We start from the raw sequence: 17,392 nt of genomic DNA on the forward strand, positions 1-17,392 counted from the left end.
TTCTTCGTATATTTTGGAGATCAGCCCTCTGTCTGATATGGGGTTGGTGAAGATCTTTTCCCATTCTGTAGGCTGTCGTTTTGTCTTGTTGACCGTGTCCTTTGCTTTTCAGTTTCAGGAGGTCCCATTTATTGTTTCTCTCAGTGTCTGTGCTGCTGGGGTTATATTTAGGATGTGGTCTCCAGTGCCAATGCATTCAAGTGTATTTCCCACTTTCTCTTCTATAAGGTTCAGTGTGGCTGGCTTTATGTTGAGGTCTTTGATCCATTTGGTCTTGAATTTTGTGCATGGTGATAGATATGGTTCTATTTTCATTCTTCTACATGTTGATATACAGTTATGCCAGCACCACTTGTTAAATATGCTTTCTTTTTATCATTTGATATTTTTTGCTTCTTTGTCAAAAATCAAGTGTTCGAAGATGTGTGGATTGATATCTGGATCTTCTATTTGGTTCCATTAGTCCTCCTGTCTGTTCTTATGCCAATACCAAGCTGTTTTCAGTACTGTAGCTTTGTAGTAGAGTTTGAAGTCAGGGATTGTGATGCCTTCAGAAGTTCTTTTATTGTACAGGATTGTTTTGGTTATTCTGGGTTTTTTTGCTTTTCCATATGAAGTTGAATGCCATTCTTTTGAGGTCTTTGAAGAATTTTGCTGAAATTTTGATGGGCATTGAGTTGAATCTGTAGATTGCTTTTGGTAAGATTGCCATTTTTACTATGTTAATTCTGCCTACCCAAGAGCATGGGAGATCTTTCCACTTTCTGGTGTCTTCTTTAATTTCTTTCTTCAAAGATTTAAAGTTCTTGTCATACAAGTCTTCCACGTGTTTGGTTAGAGTTACTCTGAGATATTTTATGCTATTTGTGGCTATTGTGAAGGGTGTTGATTCTCTGATTTCTTCCTCAGCCTTTTTATCATCCGTGTATAGGAGGGCTACTGATTTTTTTTTTGAGTTAATTTTGTATCCTGCTACATTACTGAAAGTGTTTATGAGTTGCAGAAGTTCCTTGTTTGAATTTTTGGGATCACTTAGGTAAACTATCATATCATCAGCAAACAGTGAGAGTTTGACTTCTTTTCCAATTTGTATCCCCTTGATCTCCTTTTTGTGTCTTATTGCTCTAGCTAGGACCTCAAGAACTATATTGAATAGGTATGGAGAGAGCGGACAACCTTGTCTTGTTCCTGATTTTCACACTGTGTGGTTTACAGCCATGTGTAACCCCAGCTTTCAAGGTTCTGACACCCTTTTCTAGTCTCTATATGCTTGCATGCACTTGGTGTACCTGCAGACCAACAGAGACACAGATAAATAAGAATCGATAACAGCAACAAAAAACAAAAACTTTCCCTTTTAAACAAAATCACAGTTGTTTCATAAACTCTTTGTATATTGATTATTTTCAGCAACAGCACACATTAATATCATTGCAGGTTAGTACATAGGTACCTACATCCTATATCCCCACCCTCTTTTCTTTTGAAATAAAGCCTCATGTATCCAAGGCTAGCTTCACATTTACTGTGTAGCTGAGGATGACCATGAACTTCTGATTCTCCACCCTCTGCCTACAGAGTGTTGGGATTTATAGATTTACATAAATTTTTTAAAAATTTTTATTTATATTTCATGTATATGAGCGCTCTACATATATACCTGTCTGCCAGAAGAGGTCATCAGATCCTATTTAGATGGTTGTGAGCCACCATGTTGTTGCTGGGAGTTGAACTCAAGACCTCTGGAAGAGCAGTCAGTGCCCTTAACCACCGATCCATCTCTCCAGTCCCTTACATAAATCTTAATGGCTATAATAGTTATTTTTTATGGACATGTCATTATTTATTTACAAATGAAGGAACATTTGGTTGTTTCTGTTTAGATGATTTCTAAGTTTATTTTTAAGCTTTATTTTTTAGAAAAAAAAAACAAGTCTCTGCATCACATGCATGCAGTGCCCACAGAGACCAGAAGAGGGCATCAGAGCCCTCTGGAACTGGAGGTACAGAAGGTTGTCAGGTACCCTGTGAGCGCTGGGAAAGGAGCCTGGGTCACAGCTGTACAAGAGCAGCAAGTGCTCTACCTGTTTAAGTCTCTGCCTACACATGTCTATGCACTTGCCCAATTATTTACATAATAAATTCCTAAAAGTGAGCCTTTGAGTTAGAAGATCTTTTTATTAGATTGTTTAGTTCAGAGGTAGATTTTGACGTCCTGGGCTCAATTACTCATATTTCTATAAATACACAAAAAGCCTTTTAAAAGTAAGAGCTGTAGAAAATTCAGAAGTTTTACCTACTGTCCATATCTTTGTTGGTCTTTCAGCCCTGCCCTCTGGAATGCCACTGAGCACTCATGGTGTGTGGTCAGAGCCAGGTTTTATCTGATGCCTTTATAATTTGCTTTCTACTTAGTAGGTTTAATAGCTGTTTGATACAGCCTTTGTACCAAGTGCATCACTGTGCAGTTATGATGGCTGACCCGGGGCTGCAAAGATGTGTAGAACTGTCCTTTCAAACTGTCCTCCTTCATCTTTAGCCACCAGATGGCTACCAAAATCCAAAAGTGGCATCTAGGTCCCAATTGGCAGTAAAAGCATTAGGAGTAGAACCAAGACAGCCAGCTCACCCACGTCTCCTGTAAGCTGTTTCTCTACCGCTGCCATTAGTGAACTGGGGTGATGGGGGGGTTATTAGAAAGAGGCAGACGCCTGAAGCAGTGTTTGCCGCATAGCCTAAGTGCCTTATAAATATTTGTTTAAATAAATTAAAAAACTCAAAGGTGTGCCCACCTTCTGATGATGCAGGGAAACAACAGAAGTGGAGTGTTTTCAGCTGTGGGAAGGACCACACCAAAACTAGGGTCTCTCAGACTGCTTACAGTTTTACCTGTACAGAGTGTAACTCGGTGGTGGAGTGCTTAGCCAGTGTGGAAGGCCCTGGACTCCATTCTCAACACTCAGCAGAATTTCAAAGTACTGATTGGATTCCAATCTCTATTAATCTTAGCTTCCCTAAGACTAACTCAATAATGAAATTAGTGTGTTCCCCTTCCAGAATGTTCTCTGCACGCCCACGTTTTATACATAGTGTGTATTTAGAAATGAATGTTTGCAAGTTTTCCTTTCGTTTATCCCCCTATTTCTTTCTCTTCATTTGTTACAGAATGACGCATTGAAGTTTCCTTCTCCCTAGATTCCTTTGAAGTGTAAATGCTTGCAATCTGTGTAGGGAATCCAGGTGCCAATCATTCCTAGTTCTGGATGCTGACTACCCCAACCTGTGCACGTGAGAGAGATCTCTCTGTCTTCTGAGGGTAGATCTCCTTCTGAGGGCTTGATCTCCTTGGGAAGACCAGAGCAAAGAGAGGGCATTGCCCTGGCAGACAATATTGCCCACTTCACTCCAGGAAAGGGACAGCCTCCCCAGACAAAGTTTAGCACGTGGCTAAAAAGACAAGAGCTAATAGTGTCCAAAGGTGGGATTTCAAGGGGTTTAGGACTAAGAGCAAAAACAACCGGCAAGGAAAGGGTTGCACGCAGGCGCTGGTGCTTGGTCCAGCAGGGAAGGAGTCCGGCTCCATCCTTTACCACCAGCCCCGGCGGTGCCTGCATGCTTCGGGTGATTCAGAGGGAAATTCGTGAAGCCGGGGGATTGGCCGACCCTACTTGGCGGGCCGAGGGGGGGCCGAGGCGCTTTCTGGACGATGGGAAGGGTCGGTTCCTGGGCTGATTCTTGCACACCGGCGCGCGGGTCCTCAGGGCTGCAGGTATGGTGGGAACCGCCGGCGCAAAGTGCACAGCGTGGGACTGGGGCGGAGGCGCTGGGCTTCCCTCAGGCACGCAGCCGACCTCTTCCGAGGGAACCGGGCCTGGCTTTGCATCCAACGAAGCTGTGGGTCCACCCACTGGTGGAAATGATCTGGGTAACTCGCTGACCTGCCGAGAACTGGCCTTGGTTTGGTAGTGGGAGCCGGAGAGCGACAGAAAGCGAAGCGACAACGGTTCCGAACCCTACAAATACTTTGTTTTGTTTTGCTTTAAATCACTAAATTCGTGTGAAGTCCCAGGTCCTTCACACCTGTAAGAAGAAAGGGCCGGCTGGTCCGCACTGGTTACTTGTTGGTAAGCTGATGCCTCGGTTTCCTCGGAGCGACTGCTCGTCTCCAGATTTGTTCTTTTAGGAAAGTAGGATTTTTTGAACCAATGCACAGCGCGTTTTTTCCAACTTATGGACCCCACTCTTGTCTGCTGCTGAGGGCAGTGGCTCACCCACCGTGGGAAAAGGACTACCTTTTGTTGAGTTACCATGTTTAATTCCCCCAAGGACTCAGCAAAACAGGTGTTCTTCTCATTTTACAGGTGAGGAATTTGCCCAGAGGTGAACTTTTGTAGGGCTGGCTCCCAGGGTAAGCTCCAAAGCCTGTCACCGCTGCAGCTCACTGCAGTTTTCCAAGTACTAGAATTTTTGTTTGTTTTGTGGTATTGAAAATCAACTTCTGAACTCCCAGCGCCCTAGGCCTGAGCTCTACCCACCAGGTAACACTTCCAACCCCACAAAACGATATATCAAACCTTTTTATTATTTTAGCAGATATGTGGGTTAAAGGAATCAGTACATTTGGACTGATTTCAGACCAGACATTTTTGTCTGGAGAGCAGTCAATGGAACGTTCAGAAACACCCGAGGAGTTGTTAAAATGCAGATCCCTGGGTCCCCTCTAGATTTGCTGAGTGAGATTCTCAGGAGTGGTACCCATGAAACTGCAGACTTGCAAACAGTACCCCACAGAGGGCTTTTCTTTTATCTTATTAAGTAACAGGTTTGGGGTTTTTTTGTTCTTGTTTTGTTTGGATTAGCCAAGAGTCTGTCTACCAAACAAAACAAAACAAAATGCGTGCTGGAAATTTGAAGAAAAATGTGTCATAACCATTATTGAAACTTGAAAAAAAATAGTCAGGATACATTTTTCTCACTTTTAATATAAATAAAATCCTAATCTCTTGGCATAGGCTGCTGGCTTCTGGTTGAGTAAGAGCTTGCCTGGGGCTTTGTCCGTCCAGGCATTGCCACGAATAGATCTTTGATTCCTAGAAGGCTATCTCCCGGAAACGTTTGAAAGACGAGAAGCAGCCTGGCCTTCTCCACTCGAGAGTCCAGCAGCACCAGACTCAATGCTCAGGATTTGAACTTAATCTTTTGAGGCTGTTCCTCCAGAGCTGCTGTTTGCCATAGAACCTTTGACAAGCCGGTCAGCCTCCTAAATCTTCAGGTTTAATCTGTTAAGTAGGAATAAGAGCTGTGGCATACTTTATAGCTTTGGCAGAGTAAGTGAGTTCGGGGTACAATTTGTAAATTTGCTCACATATGGTTGGATTTAGTAAATGTTCCCCTTTTTTTTTGGAGCTTTATAGTCCTGTATTAATGGAGTTTCTCTTGTCAGTTTGCCACTAGCAAGAGCTAAAATATTTGAGAATAAGACCAATCACTTGAAGTCAGGTGGTGGTGGTGGTGGTGCATGCCCCTAATCCCAGCATTGAGAGGCAGAGGCAGGCTGATCTCTGGTCTATAGAGCTAGTTCCAGGACAGCCAGGGCTACACAAAGAAACCTTGTCTCAAAAAGTAAAACAAAACAAAAACTAAAAACCAATCAAGTTGAAATCACTGGCTTTTGTTGTTGGTTTTTTCTTTTTTTTTTTTTTTTAAATAGGGTCTCATGTGACTTAGTCTAATTTAGCTATGGATGTCCTTAAACTCAGGATCCTTCTGTCTCCAAAGTGGCATTCTAGACAAGTACCACCAAGTGTGGCCATAGGGGGAACTTAAAACAAACAATTCCATTAAAAAGTTTTCTATATGGTATAACTGATTTCCGTATGATACGTTAGCACTATAATGCTTGAAATGTTGCCACTCGTTGTGCCTAAAAGAAAGTTCAAGAAAGGTATTAGTTGTTGTTTAAAACTGTATTTTGGATAACGTTCAATTTATAGGAAATTGCCAAGGTACCATGTCTGTCTGTCTGTCTTTCTTTCCCTCCTTCCCCCTGCTTTTCTCTCCCTCTCAGTGGTCTGTATGTATTTTCCCCCTAGTTGGCTTCTGTGTGTTTTCTTGTGCATGGGAGAAAACTCAGGGCCTGGCACAGGTGAACTACCAGCCTAGTGAGTATGGGTGTTTCTTATGTGACTAAACTGCAGGGAATTTTACATTGGCGTGTTCATGTCTATAATCTGAAGCTGCTCTCCAGCCCCGGCAGATGCCCTGACAGTGTGTTTGGAGCCAGCACAGAATGGCCCAGCCAGTTATGTTTGAGAGCTGTTCTCCAACTTTTTTCCATGACAATGACATTTTGAAGACTATAAAGCTTCAATTTTGTTTGTTGTTTCCCCAAGACTCATTTCAAAACCAACATTTGTGACTAGAATACTACAAAAAAAGAGTGTATGATGTTTCCAGGCATATTTAGAAGCATGTGACATTTGTTTGCTCCTTCCTGGTGACCTTGACTTTGAAGGCCAGGTTGTGCTTTCTCCACTGTGTAGTCATTTCTTTAATTTTCATTTTTGTAATTAACATGTAATATTTAATAGTTAATTTAAAACGGTGCAAATGCCCTGATCATCTCAACCTCACTGTCATGGCCAGCATTATCTACTGATTTGCTTTTTTTGTTTTTGAAATTGGGTCTCACTCTGTAGCCCTGCTGGCTTGGAATTCTCTATGTAGAAGCTGGGGTTAGAGGCCTGTACTACCCTCATCTAAAAAAGATGCTTTCTTTCTTTCTTGACTTCTTTCTTTCTGATTTCTTCCTTCCTTCTTTCCTTCCTTCCTTCCTTCCTTCCTTCCTTCCTTCCTTCCTTCCTTCCTTCTTTCTTTCTGTCTCTGTCATCTTTCTGGTTCTTAAAATTTGACATTTGTCAAGGGAGAGCTTTCTCCTCTTCCCCCTCATATGCGTCAGGGCTGTAGGCTTCCAGTTCTTGCTTGAGTCAATGGATTATAGTGTGTTGGTGTGCTGACTAATTTTGATACTGAAGTGCCTGGTTGGGCGGGCTGCCCTTCCCTGGCTCCCTTCCTTTGTTAGCATCGTCTGGCCCCCTCCCCCTCGTTTAGGACCTCCCTGCTTTGCAAGCAAGACGCCTCCTGCCCCCGTCTGTAAACACTGACATTCCTAAGGCTTTAGGATTAGGGGCAGCAGAAGAGAGTTTTGAAGAATCCAGTCTGCTGAAAAAAACTGTAGTGTGAATACTAATTTTGTTGCTTTGAATTCTACCCCGACTTTATACTGTATTTACTTAGCGAATTTGTAGGTTTTAAGTAAGTCCTGGACTTTAAAGGAAATGTGGCAGGAGATTACCTCACCGTTACCTTTCTCCAGTTGTTTATTTTATTTCAATTTGTTTAAATGAACAAATGCTTCCTCATTTTTTCACGAGCATCATCCCATGCGTCCAAATAACAGGGATTGAAGGGGTAACGACGAGGATTATTTCTCTACATCAGAAAAGATCTCCCTGTGGATAGCCCTGTGTGGACTGGAACTTGCAGACTAGACAGGCAGGCTTTAAACTCCCAGAGATCCGCAGCCATTGTCTCTGCAGTGTCAACACACCTGGCAGGATTTTTAAAAATGAAATTTGATTAAGGAACTTAATGCCTATAGCATTTTATACCTGTTTTTAGGACGAGTGTGAAATAACCACCACCGTGAGTCTTGATGACAATTTGGCTAGGGATCGTTTCCACACCTAACAGTATGCTGATGGAAACCCCCAGTCAGTTCCTCTCTTCTCAGGGAGGGGATTCCAGTCTCTGTCCAGTTGGCATTGCTATGTGTTCCTCATAATATTCTTTTTTATTAGCTTTTTGCCTCTAATTTTTCATAATGTTTAAAACATTTTATCACACCTATTAATCTGCTTTGTGTGTACATACATGTACCATAGCAGCAAGCATGTAGAGGTCTGAGGACAACCTGAGGGAGTCAGGTCTCTCCCTTGTACCATGTGGGTCCCAGGGAATAAACTCAGGTCCTCCAGGTGGCAGCGAGTGAGTTTACCAGCTGAGCCATCTCACCGCCCACTCCCTAATTAATATTCTTAGTGGGCAGTATTTGATGTCCTCATTTCCCGGCTTGGTATTTTTGCTACAGACGTTATGAACGGGTTTTATATTTGATTAAATAAAATTAGTTCTGAATAAGGCTGGCAGTCCTTTCAACTTCATTAAGAGCCAGGAGATAGTGAATTGTCCTCTGAGAGTGACTGAGCTTCTTTGGGGAAGAAAGCAAAGGATCCTGCTTTGGGAGGAGTCCCTGCAGAGATGGCTTGCTGAGCGCCCCATCCGTGTTTACACTGAATGTTTGATCCAATCTCCTCCTGGTGGTCCCCAGTCCTGAGAGAGCTAACTCTCCAGGAATGCTGCTTCCTGGTTCCCAGTGCTGGAGGGTCCTCTTTTTATAAAGCTACTAATGGGTCCTCCTTTCCCTTCCAGACATGACGCTCCTCTTTTCTCAGTCTTTATCCCTGGTGGCCCCCTCCGGGTCTGTGTCCTCTGAAAAGCCGGAGCAGAGGATGCTGGAGAAGAGAGCCAAGGTGGTGGCTGAACTTGTACAGACAGAAAAAGACTACATCCGGGATCTGGAGATGTGCATTGAGCGGGTCATGGTGCCCCTGCAGCAGGCACAGGTGGGAGATGGGAGGCCACGTGACGGCGTGACCCTTAGGCCTGAAATGCTGGGATTGGAGCGAGGCTGTGTCATCTACTGCAGTGCCAAGGTTGCAGACTGAGTGGCTCAGTGGCGAAGGAATAAAGATTCAGCCTAAAGGACAGACTTACTGGGCACACAGTTTCAGGGTTTAGCTTGTGGTTGCTTGGCACTGTCGCTTCTGAGCCTGTGGCGAAGCAGCGAGTCATTATGCAGAAATTATGCAATAGAACCAAATTGCTCCCTTCTGGCCCCCAGGAAGCAGAGTGAGAAGGGGCGGGGCCTCGGCTCTCTCCTCAATGACCTGACTTCCTCCAGGTAGTCCCTTCCTGCTGAAAGATCCACCTCCTGCCTTTAACATGTGACCCCCCTGGGGGGGATGGACTACACCCTAGGGACAAAGGATGACAGCAGAGACAACCCAGCGGGAGTGGGTGAAGAGGAGGACCAGAGGACCGCAGAGTAACAAGCCTGGTGTGAATGAGGTTTCATTCCTTTCATCTCCTGCATCTTGACGCTTTCTTTCTCTTGCTCAGGTACCCAACACTGATTTCGAGGGACTTTTTGGAAATATGCAGACAGTGATTAAAGTCTCAAAGCAATTGTTGGCGGCCTTGGAAATCAGCGATGCTGTAGGTATGAGCTTGTGCAGCTGTTTCTGTCATGGGTGTGGGGAGAGGGGGGTCCTTTGTTCAGGTGACACACTAGGGAATGACATTTTACATCTTGCAGGGTTTGTGGAGGCCCTGCTTTCTCTCTTACTTCAGTCTGCTTTGATGTGGTTATTGTATTAGCAGTAGTTTTGTGATAGGGGAGTTCAGCCAATCACATTCTGTTTTTGGGGCGTGCTGCCCTCAGGCAAAAGCCTGCCTATAAACCTAGCAAGCGCACTCCGCTAGCTCTTTTTCGCCTGGCTCCTGGTCCGGACAGATCGTTTGGATTCTGGTGTAAGCTGTTGTAAGTCTTACTTCTGTTTATTAAAGCTGTATATTTTGTATCAAGATAGCCTGGGGACTTTTCATTGCCAATCACCCTGTGGCTACATTTGGCCCCCGAAGGTGGGCCCTTTTTCCCACTTTGTGGCTCGGGCCTAGCAGCCTGAGTGCACACAGCACCTGGCGGCCTTTACAGTAAAGCCTGCATTGGATCCCAGCTCCGTTCAATAGACTCGGACCGGGGACTTTCCAGATTCTGCAAAAGCCGTAGAACTCGGGCAAGCGGCAGCTCTACCCCCACTCAGGCAGTGTATTTCCTGTAGCCCCGGCTGAGTTTGGCTTGCACTGCTAGCCTGAAAGTAACCTCTGGATTTGAGTTTATATATATTTCAGAATCTTTCCAGGTCAGCGCCATTGCCACGTGGATTCAGGTGCACCCCCGCCACTTACTGGCAGGCAAGGGTCATTACAGGTAAGATTTTTCTTTTCAGTTGAAAACAAATAAATAAATACAATTTCTTTTGATTGAACATGTCAGAAAATATTACTATCCAAAAATTCAGTGGCCTTTTTAATTGCGCCATGGAGGATATCCTCCATGAGGTTTCTGATATTCCTCTTACTTGGTTATTTCTGGGTCTTGTCGCTTTTCTGGTGTTTGGATATTTTATAAGGATGATTCAGTCATTACAGATTGAATCTACTATGCTGAGGGCAGAGATTAAAACCTTAAGGACAATTCAGACTGACACCAACCTCCTCAAAAAAGAGTTTGGAGTTTTCAAGGAAGAGACTAGATCAGAGTTTGGAGCTCTCAAGGAGGGGACAACCAAAATGACTCGTAACCTCCAGTCCGTGATTGTAAGTGCTGAAACATTAGCTGAGAGGATTAAAACCATTGAATGTGAAAATTGGACTTTATCAAAAGGGTATGATAGATTAATTGACAGGATTTCCATACAAGAAGGCACAGTACATGCCATGAGGATTATGTCCAAGGAAGATATGGTATCTCTAACGGACAAGCTTCATGCCTTAGAATTATCAATGAAGGCGATAGTGTCCAGGGAGGAAATGGTGTCTCTGACGGACAAGCTCCATGCCTTAGAATCGTTAATGAAGGCTTTGGAACATAATACTGGACAGGAGATTCAGGATTTACAGAAGGCAATGGTGAGCAGATTTAATAAGATTGAGGAAGTCATAGACTCTGATGAACAGGAGCAAAAGGTAGAAAGGCAACATTTACCTCCGAAAACTCTGAGTCTACACAGAGTTATACCTGCCTTTCCAGTAATAACATCAGAAAAGATAACCGGCTCCAAAAACCCTAAGGTCATTAAAGAACATACATGGGAGCCTAATCGTATGAATGATCTGAAAGAATTTAAACAAGCAATTGTGAATTATGGACTACATTCATCCTTTGTTAGAGAGATGTTAAAATCCTGGGCTCTCAGCAGCAGGCCACCCCTCAAGATTGGAACCAGCTCATGTCAGCTGTCCTTGAGAACGGACCTTTATGGTATTTCAAATGCCTATTCAAGCAAGAGGCCAGACTTTTACAACAAGAATCAGTGAAAGGAATTGAGATTTCTCTAGATCAAATTCTAGGTGAAGGACTTTACTCTGATCCTCAGGAACAAGCTCTTTATGATGAAAACATTTTATTCGTATGTGCCACAGCAGCTCTAAGGACCTGGGACAGGGTTCAAGACTCAGGTCAAAGAGTAGAATCATATGTCAGGGTAAAACAGGGTCAGAGAGAACCCTTTAGTGACTTTTTACAAAGAGTAACTAAGGCTGTACAAATAGGGATACCTGATCCAGAAGCAAGAAATATAGTAATTGAGTCTTTGGCTTATGAGAATGCCAACATAGAATGGGGCATTTAAAGATCAGATCAGCACCTTTGGATGAATGGGTATTACATACAATGAATGTTGATACATTTGATTATGGCAATGAAACATGGGTGCAAGAAGCAATTTCCAAAGGTAAAAGGAGACATCAGATTACAAAATGCTTTCATTGTGGCAAAATGGTACACATGAAAAGGGACTGCAGACAATGGAATTCCAGGAATAATGCCTCTTCTAGGAATAACAGGAATAGGAGGACTCAGCCTTCAGGTTTATGTAGGAGATGTGGAAAGGGCAGGCATTGGACGAATGAGTGTAGGTCAGCAAGAGATAAACAGGGCAACCCGTTGCCATTGGGAAACTCAATAGGGGGCCTCTCGAAGGCCCCCATGGCAAATGTGGTCCAGTCATTTCCGTTCACTGCAGAGAACATGCCTCTTCAGGGAAATTAGAATGCCCCATGCCTGCTGTTAAAAGCAATAACGGCCTGAAGGATGAGTTAAATGTGGTGAATGAATCAAGAAATCTAAGAGGGCAAAGTAAACGTATATTCTGGCAGACTTCTATAAATGAACAAAGACCACAGCTAACAGTGTGTGTAAATGGCAAATTTATTACTGGCTTACTGGACACAGGTGCGGATGTAAGTATCATTACTCCAGAATCTTGGCATCCACATTGGCCTCTTCAGGAGGTAGATATTCAGTTCCTAGGAATTGGAACTCTATCTCGAGTAAGACAAAGCATGAGATGGGTCAATTGTATAGGTCCAGACGGACAAATAGGAAAACTAAGGCCATATGTAGCCAATATTGCAGTGAATTTATGGGGCCGTGACCTATTGCAGCAATGGAATACCCAAATTAACATTCCTGCTGCTTCTAGAGCCTATATTCCTGAGGAAAATACTACAAGATATTACAGATGGCGGAAACCAGCCATTAGAACTATACAAGAACACAACACAATTGATGGCCCTTCAGAGGTACCAACAGCCATGCCTCTAAAATGGTTGACTGAGAAACCAATATGGACTAAACAATGGCCTTTAGCTGAGGAAAAGTTATAGGCTTTAGAAAAGCTGGTACAAGAGCAATTAGATGCTGGACATATAGAAGAATCTACCAGCCCTTGGAATTCTCCTGTATTTGTTGTTAAGAAAAAATCTGGTAGATGGAGAATGGTGACAGATCTTAGAGCTATCAACAAGGTTATTCAACCAATGGGCCCTCTGCAATCTGGAATTCCTCTGCCCTCCCTGTTACCAAAGGGATGGCCTCTTATAGTTATTGATCTGAAAGGTTGTTTCTTCACTATACCTTTACAAGAAAAAGATAGAGAAAAGTTTGCCTTCACAGTGCCTACTTATAATAATTCTCAGCCTGCAAGGAGGTACCAGTGGACCGTCCACCCACAGGGAATGTTAAACTCTCCCACCCTGTGCCAATATTTTGTAAGCCAACCATTAAAACTTATACGCAAACGATTTCCTAAGTCCATAATATTTCACTATATGGATGACATTCTGATCTCTGTTCAAAACAAAGATACCTTAGAAAGGCTGTTTGAAGAAGTAAAAATAGTGTTACCTAAATGGGGATTGCAAATTGCTCCTGAAAAAATTCAGAGAGGAGATTCAGTTAATTATTTAGGTTATAAAATAGGCTTACAAAGAATTAAGTCACAAAAGGCACAAATCAGGAGAGACCGGTTACGAACTCTTAATGACTTTCAAAGATTATTAGGAGACATTTCCAGCCTATGACCGGCTGTTGGGATAACACCTGATCTAATAATTCATATAAACAAAACCTTGGATGGTGATAAAGACTCAAACAGTCCCAGAGAATTAACAGCTGAAGCAGAAAAAGAACTGACAATGGTTGAAAAAAATTACAGGAGGCTCATGTGGACAGGGTAAATTCAAAGCTTAGTTGTATTCTTGTTATATTGCCTTCCAGAATTTCTCCTACAGGAATTTTGATGCAAAGAGATGATATTATCTTGGAATGGATCTTTTTGCCACACAAACCAAGTAAAAAATTAAAAACTTATGTGGAAAAAGTCTCTGAATTGATTATAAAAGAAAAATTGAGACTTCGTCAATTAGCAGGTATAGACCCAGCAGAAATTATAGTGCCTTTCACTGCTGATGAGATAAAAAAGTTGTGGGAAGACAATGAACCATGGCAAAGAGCTTGTGCTAATTTTTTGGGAGAAATCAATAACAATTACCCAAAAAGCAAGAGACTTAATTTTATAAAGAGAACTTCTTGGATCCTTCCTCGAATTGTCCGTGATGCTCCACTAACCAGAGCCCGTACATTTTATACCGATGCTAATAAATCAGGGAAAGCAGGTTACAAATCAGAAGAATTGAGTAAAGTGGAACAAAGTCCTTATGATTCTGTCCAGAAGGCAGAATTATATGCCATTTTTATGGTGCTTAGGGATTTTAAAGAACCTCTTAATATAATTACTGACTCACAATATGCAGAAAGAGTTATCTTGCATATTGAAACTGCTGAATTTATATCTGATGATACAAAACTGACCTCACTGTTTATCCAGGTACAAGACATGATCAGGAACAGGCTTTGCCCTATGTATATAACACACATCTGATCTCATACGGGTCTGCCAGGTCCTCTAGCACAAGGTAATGCAGATATTGATCACTTATTGATTGGTAGTGTGCTGCAGGCATCTGAATTTCATAAAAAACATCATGTCAATAGCAAAGGCTTGAAAAAAGAGTTTTCTATTACATGGCAACAAGCTAAGGAGATTGTAAAGAAATGCCCTACTTGCTCTTTTTATAACCAAACACCATTGCCTGCAGGGACTAATCCAAAGGGTATTAAAAGGAATGAAATTTGGCAGATGGATGTGTTTCACTTTCCAGAATTTGGCAAATTAAAATATGTACATCACATCATTGACACGTACTCAGGTTTCTAATGGACAACTGCTTTAAGCTCAGAAAAAGCTGATTCAGTAATCACTCATTTATTAGAAGTTATGGCCATCATGGGTATACCTATACAGATAAAGACGGATAATGGTTCAGCTTATGTTTCTAGGAAAATGAAACGATTTTTTGCTTATTATAATATTAAGCATGTTACAGGTATACCATACAATCCTACAGGTCAAGCAGTTATAGAAAGATCAAATCGAACTATAAAAGATATGTTGAACAAACAGAAAGGGGTGGAAAATACCCCCAGGAATAGGTTACATAATGCTTTATTAACCTTGAATTTTCTCAACGCTAATGAGAAGGGGACAACGGCTGCAAAAAGACATTGGATATTGGAAAAGTCTGCTGAATTAAATCAACCAATTTATTTCAAGGATGTGCTGACCTCACAGTGGAAGCCAGGAGATGTGCTGCGTTGGGGAAGGGGTTTTGCTCTTGTTTCCACAGGAGAGGAAAAATTGTGGATACCATCAAAATTAATAAAGGTTCGGTTTGAAGAGGAGAAGCTCTTGGAAGAGATAAATGATAACTCACTTACAAGGATAATAATCACACCAAAGATAAGAGAAATATAAAGGTTGGGGGCAGGATTCTCTTCTTGTCTCCACAGGAGAAGACTCATTTTCAAAGGATCCAAGGGACGCTGGATAATTGAATATAGAAACCGCCTACGACCAAAAGAGGATCAACAATGAATCCAAATAGTTTAGGTAAGTATTACTATTTTTTTTAAATATGTACTAATGTGCATTTATTTATAAATATGTAGAGCTGGTTTTGGAGTTGGACAATGGCTCAGTCCCTCTTCATTTCGAAGCCTGTTGATAAGAGATATCCCAGAGTTTCTGTCTCATGTCAAGAGCCAAGATACGGGACAGAATAACTATAATTGATAAATTTTCTTTGCCTTTCCCCACATCTGTTTCTATCTTTATTAATATATATATATTATATATATATATGTGTGTCTGTATATGTCTTCATAGATAATGTTTAACTTTCCCATAACAAACAATAAATTTTCCTGCAGTAATCTTTAAAGCATCTAGGATAAAGATGGGGCCCCACAACACCAACTCCACCTGGTTACTATGACGTCATAATGTTGATAGCGCTATTTTTTAGACCTGTTTTTTGGTTCCAGCTTTAGAGCTGAGGTCGTTTTGTCTCCTAGAACTTTCCAGGTCAGGATATCACACTCTGAAGTGACAGGTGTTGGCCCCACACAGTGTTTGAGTGGACCTCTGAGCTATAATTAGTCTAACACTGTCTCTTAGAGTATGTGAGGAATTACTATAGCCACAGCCCCACCTTCACACGCTATTGTCTGTGTTTATTTTCAGTCCTTCCTTTCATTCTTACTGTAAATCAGACAAGATGTTAGGTGATAGACTTGATGTGCTGAAGGCATTTATGGGAAAGTAGAATGGCCTTGGAGACAGAAAGGCTCAGAAGCAGGCAGGAGGTTCAGTCTTAAGGAAGAGGGGTAGTGGAAGGCGGCAGTGACATGGGAGGGAGTAGGAGCATGAAAGAGAGACTGGACAGGAGCCCCAGTGACAGGCAACCTCAAGGCCAGCATTCAGGTCAACCTGAAGCCAGTGACTTCAGTAGGAAGTAAATGGAAAGAGACTGAGCATCTGATGAGGGAAGGGTCTTTGAAGCTGAGAGGTAAATTAAAGTGTCGTGAAGTCATTAACACAGGGAAGGAATGAAGGAATGAGGAAGAATTTGTTTAATAATTCAGAGAGTTGAGGCGGCTGCTCCAAAAGAAACCCGTGGGCAGGAGAGATGGCATCAGAGTTCGGATCACTCCTGTTCAGCTCCTCGGGCTCCTGCCAGGTGATTTACAGCTGCATGGACTCCAGCTCCAGGGGATCTGATGCCCTCTTCTGTCCTCTATGAACACCAGAATATGCCCACACACATAAATAAAATAAAATATCATTGCGTGGAACTCGACTTCAGGGTCAGTGCTCTGCCTCACTGGCTGCAAACCCCTGGTCTTTGGATAGATTGCATAGAGCCTATGAATTTGGATAGAAAAGAAACCTTGTGTCTTTGTTTACTTTCGATGGCACTGAACTGTGACATTCACTGGCTGTCGGGTTGCCTCGCCAGCAAGGAAAATGCAACACCGGACTCTTCTCACTGCAGTTTTTATTCAGGCCTTTTGAACAATCTTTTCACCCTCTCACTACCCCTCGCCCCCGGGGAAAAGCCAGTCTACAGCTTAAATAACATCTGGGTCGCCAACCCCAGCAAGCCACGTGGGAAACGCAGATAGGTCCAGAAACGCGGAAGCAAGCCAGATCTTTAGCCTTAGCCATAAATGGAGTTGTTCACACCTGAGAGCATTCACCGTTGGAAGGGTGGAAGGCCGGAATCAGCGCCACCTGTAAGGCGTGGCATCATGTGGCTCTCTACAACTGGCAGTGTGACTGTAGGGAGACAGCACCCTGTTAATGTGTCACTAACTGGCACGTCTGTTCATTTCTCCTTAGACTGCTTCATTTGCCTTGAGTTTCAGTCCCACTCAGCAGACAGAAATGCTGGTTTTAGTTGCTTACCTTTGCCATAGAGTACACGTGTGGAGATGACCAACCTCGTTGCTCATCCTGTTATCTGTACGAAGCACACGTGAGGGGCTGGGGTGATGGCTTGGGTAGCGAGCACTTGCTTCTGTGCACAGAGGACCTGGGTTTGATTCCCAGCATCCACATGATGACTCACAACTGTCTGTAACTCCAGTTTCAGGGGATCTGAGTCCCTCTTCTGGCATCCATGGGCACCAGGCACACACATGGTGCATATACATACATGCAGCTAAACACTTACGAATTAAAAAAATTAAAAATTGAGCTGGCCAGTGGTGGCACATATCTTTTAATCCCAGTACTTGAGAGGCAGA

General features: G+C 42.8%; 1 protein-coding gene across 1 annotated transcript in view; it reads left to right on the forward strand.

Moving 5' to 3' along the window:
- Nucleotides 1-3,612: 3,612 nt before the first annotated feature.
- Nucleotides 3,613-17,392, forward strand: part of LOC148121307 (dynamin-binding protein-like) — a 28,283-nt gene continuing 14,503 nt past the window's right edge. The window contains exons 1-4 of the mRNA XM_087907719.1: nucleotides 3,613-3,715; nucleotides 8,491-8,684; nucleotides 9,241-9,340; nucleotides 10,044-10,111. Of these exons, the coding sequence (XP_087763845.1) occupies nucleotides 3,613-3,715; nucleotides 8,491-8,684; nucleotides 9,241-9,340; nucleotides 10,044-10,111 (465 nt within the window). The remainder of the gene's footprint in view (nucleotides 3,716-8,490; nucleotides 8,685-9,240; nucleotides 9,341-10,043; nucleotides 10,112-17,392) is intronic.

This window comes from Myodes glareolus, chromosome 7 (genome assembly GCF_982192425.1).
Source record: "Myodes glareolus chromosome 7, mMyoGla1.1, whole genome shotgun sequence".
Classification (NCBI taxonomy): Eukaryota; Metazoa; Chordata; class Mammalia; order Rodentia; family Cricetidae; genus Myodes; species Myodes glareolus.